Here is a 10,434-nt window from a genome sequence, read left to right on the forward strand (position 1 = left end):
CACACACAAACACAAAGTTTATCGCCAAAGGCACATATCGTGCCTTGTCTTTTTTCTGTTTATTCCTCAACTCTTGCGGTTACAAGTAGCAGCCAGGCTCGTGTATATATACACGTCCAAACTAGCTAGAGTACTTCACAAATCAGAAACCTAACCGACCTGGAAAACCTACTACGATTAGAACTTCTTAATCCTACTCAAACTCAGCTAGCATCCTAGGACACGGACTATACTACTACCAACTAGACTCGATGCACGCAGACCTGCATCAAGCACCAATGCTAATACTACTAGAACAAGAACTCATACACCCTACACGTAAGCTAGGAAATTAACTAAGACCCTTTAATCAAGATTAACTCTAACATAGTCCCACCTTTCCCGTCCGGGAAATGCGTATAAATTGAGAGGGGATATTCCGCAACTAGTTGCGCCCGGTCACATTTTGACATATTTTTGGATGAAACTTCACAGATGCACAAGACACAACACAATGTATGTCTAGAATTTTAGTTTGCATTTTTTGGAAACTTAGAAGTGTCACAACAAAAATGGGGTGCGGGCGCAACAGTTGCAAATGAGAGTTTCCCGTATAAATTACCCTCCTCCATATATACACGCGGCCGGCCATCGAACGAGTAAGACAATCGGGAAGAAAAGCTTGCAGCAGGTTTAATTAAGATGGCCGTCGCCGACGAGGCCGCTGCCATGATGAAAACAAATCTATGTACCCTAGACCTGGTGAGTTTCCGGCAGGGCAGTCGCAAGCTAGCTGACCGCGGCCTAGTTTTATCCAACGCCGATGGCGAAGACGACGCGTACACGATACTCCGCGTCGACGGCTCGCTAGTGACCAAGAACGCCAGCGACATCGGCATCTTTGACAGGACTCTTCTCTATGTCGGCAAGATCGTGGAGTCAGTGTCCGACTACGGTGGCCAGATCGGCGTCGTCACCGGCGTCGCCACCACCCTCGGCGTGGTCCAGCTGAATGACGGCCTTGGAGCCACGAAGGCCGTGAGCCGCGTGTCGCCAGCTGACCTGCGGCGCGTCCGGGCGCTCAGCCTTGGCGACTACGTCGTGTCCGGGCAGTGGTTGGGCCGGGTGGTCGAGGTGTCCATGGACACGGAGATCTCGTTCGACGACGGCGCTGTCTGCAGAGTCGCCGACGCGGCGTCCGGGAAGATAAAACCAGCTAAGACGCATGCATACCTCCCCGAGACTAACACCGCGCTCTACCCGGGGGCCCGCGTCGTCATCAACCAAGAAGACTCCTCAGTCGTCTTCATGGAGGAGCGGTGGCTAAGCGGCCAGTGGAAGCCGGACCGCGCAGAAGGCACGGTGACCAAAGTGGAGATGGCTGACGTGCTCGTTTACTGGATCGCGTCTGCCGAACAAGCAGGCATGGAGTCCGCCCCTCCGGCCAACCAGAACCCCGACAGGCTGACTCTTCTCTGTTCCGCGCCCGAGTGCACCTGGTGTTTTGCCGACCGCTGCTTTCTTAATGCAGACCACACGGACGAGCAATTGTCGTCGTCGTCATTGCCGGTCACAATGGCCGTCTCCTTCACCTGCACCTCCGTCGAGGTGCTGTGGCAGGACGGCACGCGACAGACTATGGCACGCTCGACGCACGTCTCCCCCGTCGAGTTCGCGAGCGACCTCGACTTTTTTCCGGGACAGTATGTTATTGACAACTCTGTTGCCGACGATGATGCCATGGATGCCATGGCCATGGGTGCTGCCAGTGGATCGAAGAGGCGCGTCGGCGTTGTCAGAAGCCTAAATTCTAAAGAGCACATGGTGAAAGTGTCATGGTTCAAGGCAGCAGAAACAGGGCCTGGCGGGTGGGAGGTTGAGTGCGAGGATACCGTAAGTGCGTATGAATTGGCAAGGGATCCCGATTACTCTGCTTTCTATGGGGACGTCGTAGTTCGTCTACAATCAGACGTAAGTGAAAGTACACCACTAGCGCAGAAGCAAGCACAGGCCCTTTCATGGGTCGGACACGTTGTTGACCTTCATGTCGACGGCCACGTCCAAGTCAAGTGGGGTGACGGCAGCACATCAACGGTATGCCTGCATCCTATATCGTTTATCTTTACTTGTCTTAATAGCTAGTGTCCTAGTACTACCTTCATCCCAAGACTTAACATTTATATATTTTTTGAAAAGTCAAACGAAGTAAAGTTTGATTAAACTTTTAGAAAAATCTATGAGCAAATATGATATTTTGTAGGTACCGTATGCAAATATATTTCATTATCTATCTAATGATAGTGATTTTAAACTGTTCATGTTAATGATATTTGATAAAAACTTGGTCAAGCTTAACATAGTTTGACTTTCTAAAAAAATATAGGCCTTAAGCCTTGGGATGGAGGTTCTTAATTTAATAATTTTCTTATGATGCTTCAGGTATTACCTCATGAGATCAGTGTAGCCAACAACAAACACTACACGCAACTGCGGGCTGAATTGACCGGCTCGGTGGAGGAGGATGGTGTCGATGCTCCTGCGGTATCTATCTTCCTAGAAAAATAATCTCATGCATATATACCCCTTATCCCTTTACCATACATCTCCTGAGACCTTGTGAATAACATACATATCGTGCATAACCTAGTAATGGTGTGGCAATATAATTTATATCCAATTACAGGACAATGACCAAGATGGTACAAATGTCGAAGGGGGCGTGATTCAAGGCAGTGACGGCTCTGGTCATGTATCTGCGGGTAGTCATGAAGATCCTAGTGTTGATGGCGATGCGACGGAGACAAGAATCAACGCAATCGTAGATGATGATAGTGTCGACGACTCTACCGAGAATGTAGTGAACAAGGCTGATGCCCACGGAGATGACGATCGGTCTATGTTCCCACACTTCGATGTTGTGAAGACCCCTCCGGATCACCATTACCTTGACACCATGGAACAGGTTGGTGAATGCAGCAAGCCAACAACACCATCTTCTTACTCCGTATGTTGTTTTTTTCAGCTTTTGTACTACGTAGCTGACTAGCTGGTGGTTTTGCATCAATGTGTGCGATCATGCATCTATTTCGATCAGTAATGACATCATTAATTTGAGTCAGCACACTATAGTGCTCCCTGTATACTATCCAAAAAACCATGGTCAATATCATGTAAAGAATGAAGTTTACCAGTATGCTTGTTCTTTTGGCAAATCAACTGCAGGTCAGCGGCGGCGGAAAAAAGTGGGTCAAGGCCGTGCAGAAAGAGTGGAAAATACTGCTGAACAACTTACCAGGTACTACACACAATAGTATTATGTTTCTCCGTAATAACTGGATGAATGAAGTTGCCATATCAATCTGTTGTGTACGTTTAATATCCAGACACCATCTACGTGGGTGCATTTGAGGACCGAATGGACCTGCTCCGGGCGGTAATGGTGGGCGCGAGCGGAACGCCATACCAGGATGGGCTCTTCTTCTTCGACCTCCAGATGCCACCGTCCTATCCAGCTGAGCCACCGCAGGTGTATTACCACTCGTTTGGCCTACGCCTCAATCCCATCCTCTACGAATCCGGCACGGTGTGCCTCAGCCTGCTCAACACGTTTGGCGGGGATGGCACCGAGGTATGGTCACCGGCGACGTCGAGCGTCCTCCAGGTCCTTGTCTCCATCCAGGGCCTCGTCCTCAACGACCAACCGTACTACAACGAGCCCACCTACGAGACCCTGGTCGGCACATTGGCGGGACGTCGCAACGCACTGCCCTATGGCGAGAACGCTTTCCTCCTCAACCTGCGAACCATGCTCTACCTGCTGCGCCGGCCGCCACAAGGATTCGAAGAGTTTGTCAAGGACCACTTCCGCCGTCGTGGGAGGTTCGTGCTTGCAACTTGTGCGGCATGGCTGCAAGGATGTGCCATTCACACGTTCGTCGGTGATGCTCGGGACACCGCTGCAGACAACCAGCGGCCATGCTCGGTAGGGTTAAAGCTTGCACTCACCAAGTTGGTGTCAAGCCTTTTGGCAGCCTTTATGGAGATCGGTGCCGAGGGGTGTGACGATTTCCAGTTGCAGTTCCAAGAGCTAAAGTCCCTTTAACATGTGCTGTTAGCACCACTCACTAGACAGAGTAGTATGCTACAAGGCTGGTATATAGTCTTATTCTTGTAGTTTGGTGAATTTTTAGTTCTAGTGCAAAGCTTTTCTTCTTTATTTTCCTTTCAACAAATATGAGATAGGAGAAGTACAAAAAATGAAATATGCATTTTTCTTCCCAAGGGTTGGGGGACCATCTCAATCATTGATATCTCGAGGGCGGTCACTATAGGCAAAATATCTTTTTTTGCTGAGTAGGGACATGTTTGCCAAGTTTGGAGTAAAAAACACACACAAAGTGCAAACAACACTTGGAAAAGTCTAACAAAAACACTCGGTAAAATATACTGACCAAAGTCTATCAAGAAAACACCGAGCAAACAAACATATTCGGCAAAAAGAAACACTCGACAAACAACAATACTCGGTAAACCGTCGGGACACGTGGCAGCCACCCTCGGACCTAACAACTCTGTGAAGTTTTGCATTGTGTTTCTCCCTACAAGACTTCCCGCGTGAAGAAAATGTTCCCGACTACTCCCTCTGGTATGAAAAAATTGACGCACCTAACCAACTAACTACGTGCGTGCACAAGCCTCCCTCCGCGTCGATTAAATCCAACCGGAGGGAGTAGCTGTTTGCTGAGTGTTGATACGTCTCCAACGTATCTATAATTTCCGATGTTCCATGCTTGTTTTATGACAATACCAACATGTTTTGTTCACACTTTATACCATTTTTATGCGTTTTCCGGAACTAACCTATTGACGAGATGCCGAGAGGCCAGTTGCTGTTTTCTGCTGTTTTTGGTTTCAGAAATCCTAGTAACGAAATATTCTCGGAATCGGACGAAATCAACGCCCAGGTTCCTATTTTTCCCGGAACCATCCAGAACACACGAGAAGGACCAGAGGAGGGGCACAGGGCCCCCAAACCACACCCCGGCGCGGCCCAAGGGGGGGGCGCGCCCCCCTATGGTTTGGGCAGCCCGCGGCCCCTCCGACTCCGACTCTTCGCCTATTTAAGCCGTCGTGACCTAAAACTTCGACACCGCTTGACGAAACTCCAAAAAGACTCCAGGGGCGCCGCCGCCATCGCGAAACTCCAATTCGGGGGACAGAACTCTGTTTCGGCACCCTGCCGGGACGGGGAATTGCCCCCGGAGCCATCTCCACCGCCGTCTTCACCGCCATCTTCACCGCCATCGCTGCCTCCATGATGAGGAGGGAGTAATCCACCCCCGAGGCTGAGGGCTTCGCTGTAGCTATGTGGTTCATCTCTCTCCCATGTACCTCAATACAATAATCTCATGAGCTGCTTTACATGATTGAGATTCATATGAGTTTTGTATCACAATTCATCTATGTGCTACTCTAGTGATGTTATTAAAGTATTCTATTCCTCCTGCATTGGTGTAAAGGTGACTAGTGTGTGCACCATGTGGTTCTTGTCGTAGGCTATGATCATGATCTCTTGTAGATTGTGGAGTTAATTATCATTATGATGGTATTGATGTGATCTATTTGGTTATGTTGATCTATCTTACACTATAAGGTTACCAAAACATGAACATTATTGTGGAGCTTGTTAACTCCGGCATTGAGGGTTCGTGTAATCCTACGCAATGTGTTCATCATCCAACAAAAGTGTAGAGTATGCATTTATCTATTCTATTATGTGATCAATATTGAGAGTGTCCACTAGTGAAAGTGTAATCCCTAGGCCTTGTTCCTAAATACTGCTATCGCTGCTTGTTTACTGTTTTACTGCGTTACTACTGCTGCAATACTACCACCATCAACTACACACCAGCAAGCTATTTTCTGGCACCGTTGCTACTGCTCATATATATTCATACCACCTGTATTTCACTATCTCTTCGCCGAACTAGTGCACCTATTTGGTGTGTTGGGGACACAAGAGACTTCTTGCTTTGTGGTTGCAGGGTTGCATGAGAGGGATATCTTTGACCTCTTCCTCCCTGAGTTCGATAAACCTTGGGTGATCCACTTAAGGGAAAACTTGCTGCTGTTCTACAAACCTCTGCTCTTGGAGGCCCAACACTGTCTACAGGAAAGGAGGGGGAACATAGACATCAAGCTATTTTCTGGCGCCGTTGCCGGGGAGGAAAGGTAAAAGGTACTCACACTCCGGACCTCGGCTACCAAGCTATTTTCCGTTGTTGTAAGTACTCGAAGCTATTTCCATTAGATCCTGCAATTTCAACTTTTTGTTTCTTGTTTACACTAGTTAGGCATAATGGAAAACAACAAAAAAATTGGTGAGCTTTTTAGTCTTTTTCCTGATTTAGAATTGTTTCATGCGAAAATTAAAAAACCTATGGAACCTTATTTGCATGCTAGTAGCGATGTTATTAGTATGAACGCAATTACTGCTAATGCTATGAAGAAGTCTAAGCTTGGGGAAGCTAGTTTTTGTGATCTTTTTAGCTTCCCATCTTTAGGGGAGAAAATTTGTTCTGATAATGCTTTATCTCCCATATGCGATACCTCTAATGATGCTCCTGATATTTTGAATCCACCTGCTGAAAGTATTCCGTATAAAATACCTATGAAAATTATTGAACGTGTTATGGACAATCACTATAAAGGGGATGGAACTGTCCATCCTAGAGATCATTTACTGTTTTTGCACGAATTATGCGGGTTATTCAAGTGTGCAGGTATCTCTATGGATGAAGTGAAGAAGAAGCTATTCTCCATTTCGCTGTTTGGTAAAGCGGCGCATTGGTATAAATTGTTGGAGAATAGGCATTCTCTTGGTTGGGAGGAAATTGCATCTCTCTTTTATTCTAAATTTTATCCTCCGCATGAAGTGCATATTGATAGGAATTATATTTATAACTTTTATCCTCGTGATGGAGAGAGTATTTCTCAAGCTTGGGGGAGATTGAAATCTCTAATGCTCAAATGTCCCATTCATGAGCTCCCCCGTAATGTTATTGTTAATAATTTTTATGCGAGGCTTTCAGGACAACACAAGGACTATCTGGACGCGTGTTCGGAAGGATCTTTCACAAGTAAAGAGGTTGAAGCTAGGTGGGATCTTCTTGATCGGATTGAGGACAACGCTGAAGGATGGGAGAACAATGAAGGTAAAGAGTCAGGTATAAATTATGATTATGAATGCATTGAAGCTTTTATGGATACCGATAAATTTCGAAATATGAGTGCTACTTATGGTCTTGACTCTCAAGTTGCTGCAAATCTTTATAAAGCCTTTGCTTCTCATTTTGAATTGCCTAAAAATAATTTTGATAAGTATCATGAACCTTTTAAAGAGGCTTGCATGAAGAATGAAATTGTTGTTAATTATTGCAATAAGCATGCTCAAACTCCTAAAAATGCTATTTTTTATAAGCATGTTAATTTTTGTGGAATGCATAGACCTTGTGGAATTAATCAAGTCAAAGATGAATATTGCATCCATCATATTAATGAAAAAACTAGGAAGTGGCTTAGGGCTCTAGATGATCTTGGTAAAAAAGTTTGTGCCCTCTATCCTTTTATTTGTGAAGTTTGCCATGAAGTGGGTCATTTTAATTTTCAATGCTCCTCCAATGATAATTTGAACCCAATGAGTGCTGCAAATTTGTATTGTGATGATGAAATTACTCCTAATCAGCATGATGAACTTACTTTATTTTTAGGGTGTGAAGAACTGTCGAGAAAAATCTCTTTGTTATATATGAGTGATCTTGATATTGATGATGTCCTGCATGGGTGTTTTTCTTATTGCATTGATAATAGCCATACAAATACTTACATACAAAATATTTTAGAAGACGACACCTTGCCAAAATATGATAGGACCGCCATGTGTTTTGAACTAATTAATGAAAAGGAGGAATCCTTCCAAGTTTCTTCTATTGTTTCTGGAAGTAAATCAGGTTATGCGGACAAGCTACCCTTCAAGCCTCTTTCTCCTAAAGAAGGAAATGAGGAGAAGGAAGAGAAGAAGAAGAAGGGAACGAAGAAGAAGAAGAAGAAGAATAAAAAGAAAGAGGTAACGGCGTATCCCCGCGTGAATGAGATAACGCTAGGTAACCGTAAGTATGTTGCTCCTAATGATTATTGTGATAATGAATCTGAATACGATGATCTTCCTATGCTCTCTACATACATTAGTGATCATGATTTGAATGAGCACACTACTTTTGATATTGCAAATCTCTGGGAAACTAATTCTGAAAATGATGATAATAATTGCCATAGTGTCAGTGCTATCCATGCTTCCTCCCATAATAATATAGAAAGCTGTAAGCTTGGGGAAGAGGTGTTTGAAAATCCTTTTGCTACTGATCATTATGTGTTTGATACATCTCCCTCTAATAACAATGATGGTATGGTCATAGATAAACCGACTGTGAAAGATAACTATTCTATTTCTTATGATGACACTGTGCCTCCAATCTTTGATGATTATTATAAAGAATGCTATGATATAGGTTATAATTATCCTTATGAAACTTGTCATAGTCATGATTGGATTACCAAAAACAATTCTTTTAATATGCAACTTGTTTACCATGTTCAAATTCTTGATAATAATCTTGCTCCAATTACTATTAATGAGAATAACTCTTCTTATGCCAAAATTAATGATACTTCTATGCATATGAACCATGATAAGAATGTTTTAAGTGATGGGTATATTGTGGATTTCATCAATGATTCTACTGAAAGTTATTATGAGAGAGGGAAATATGGTTATATGCATCTTAATAATATTAAGTTTCCCCTCTTTATGTTGAGAATCTTGAAGTTACTCGTGTTTTATCCTCTTATGCTTGTCACTTTGTTCTTCATGAATTCATTTGTGTACAAGATTCCTCTTCATAGGAAGCATGTTAGACTTAAATTTGTTTTGAATTTGCCTCTTGAAGCTCTCTTTTGCTTCAAATACTATTTCCCGCGAATGGATTATTAAAACTGCTGAGCCCATCTTAACGGCTATAAAGAAAGAACTTCTTGGGAGATAACCCATGTGTTATTTTGCTACAGTAATTTGTTTTTATTTTGTGTCTTGGAAGTTGTTTACTACTGTAGCAACCTCTCCTTATCTTAGTTTTGTGTTTTGTTGTGCCAAGTGAAGCCTCTAATCGAAGGTTGATACTAGATTTGGATTTCTGCGCAGAAACAGATTTCTATCTGTCATGAATCTGGGCTGTTTTCTCTGTAGAAAAATCAGAAAAATATGCCAATTTACGTGCGTGTTCCTCAGATATGTACGCAACTTTCATTAGTTTTGAGTTTTCTGATCTGAGCGACGGAAGTATTTATTAGAAATTCGTCTTTACGGACTGTTCTGTTTTGACAGATTCTGCCTTTTATTTCGCATTGCTTCTTTCGCTGTGTTGGGTGGATTTCTTTGTTCCATTACCTTCCAGTAGCTTTGAGCAATGTCCAGAAGTGTTAAGAATGATTGTGTCACCTCTGAACATGTGAGTTTTTGATTATGTACTAACCCCTCTAATGAAGTTTATGAGAAGTTTGGTGTGAAGGAAGTTTTCAAGGGTCAAGAGAGGAGAATGATATACTATAATCAAGAAGAGTGAAAGCTCTAAGCTTGGGGATGCCCCGGTGGTTCACCCCTGCATATTCTAAGAAGACTCAAGCGTCTAAGCTTGGGGATGCCCAAGGCATCCCCTTCTTCATCGACAACATTATCAGGTTCTTCCCCTGAAACTATATTTTTATTCCGTCACATCTTATGCACTTTACTTGGAGCGTCTGTATGTTTCTTGTTTTTGTTTTTGTTTGAATAAATGCTTGTGTGGGAGAGAGACACGCTCCGCTGGTTCGTATGAACACATGTGTTCTTACCTTTTAATTTTCATGGCGAAGGTTGAAACTGCTTCGTTAATTATTATATGGTTGGAATTGGAAAATGCTACATGTAGTAATTGGTATGATGTCTTGAATAACTTAATACTTGGCAATTGTTGTGCTCTTGTTTAAGCTCTTGCATCATATACCTTGCACTTATTAGTGAAGAAATACATAGAGCTTGTTAAAATTTGGTTTGCATGAGTGGTTTCTCTAGAGTCTAGATATTTTCTAGTAAGATGTTTGAACAACAAGGAAGATGATGTATAGTTTTATAATGCTTGTAATATGTCTTTTATGTGAGTTTTGCTGTACTAGTTCGTGCTTGTGTTTGCTTCAAACAACCTTGCTAGCCTAAACCTTGTATCGAGAGGGAATACTTCTCATGCATCCAAATCCTGAGCCAAACAACACTATGCCATGTGTGTCCACCATACCTAACTACTACATGGTATTTCTCCGCCATTCCAAAGTAAATTGCTTAAGTGCTACCTTTAAAATTCCATC

General features: G+C 43.4%; 1 protein-coding gene across 1 annotated transcript; it reads left to right on the forward strand.

Moving 5' to 3' along the window:
- Window positions 1–681: 681 nt before the first annotated feature.
- On the forward strand, window positions 682–4,081 carry LOC127304206 (probable ubiquitin-conjugating enzyme E2 23). The gene is made up of 5 exons (XM_051334904.1): window positions 682–2,073; window positions 2,419–2,520; window positions 2,663–2,941; window positions 3,202–3,274; window positions 3,363–4,081. Exons 1-5 carry the CDS (start codon window positions 682–684, stop codon window positions 4,079–4,081), a joined length of 2,565 nt encoding a protein of 854 aa, XP_051190864.1.
- The last annotated feature ends 6,353 nt before the right edge of the window (window positions 4,082–10,434 follow it).

This window comes from Lolium perenne, chromosome 5 (assembly GCF_019359855.2).
Source record: "Lolium perenne isolate Kyuss_39 chromosome 5, Kyuss_2.0, whole genome shotgun sequence".
NCBI lineage: Eukaryota > Viridiplantae > Streptophyta > Magnoliopsida > Poales > Poaceae > Lolium > Lolium perenne.

Bases quoted from the DNA above. Each gene is read 5' to 3' on its own strand.
- LOC127304206 (XM_051334904.1), top strand. From the start codon at position 682: ATGGCCGTCGCCGACGAGGCCGCTGCCATGATGAAAACAAATCTATGT. The intron at 2,942-3,201 runs GTTGGTGAATGC...AATCAACTGCAG, and splicing joins ACCTTGACACCATGGAACAG to GTCAGCGGCGGCGGAAAAAA. The intron at 3,275-3,362 runs GTACTACACACA...TTTAATATCCAG, and splicing joins ACTGCTGAACAACTTACCAG to ACACCATCTACGTGGGTGCA.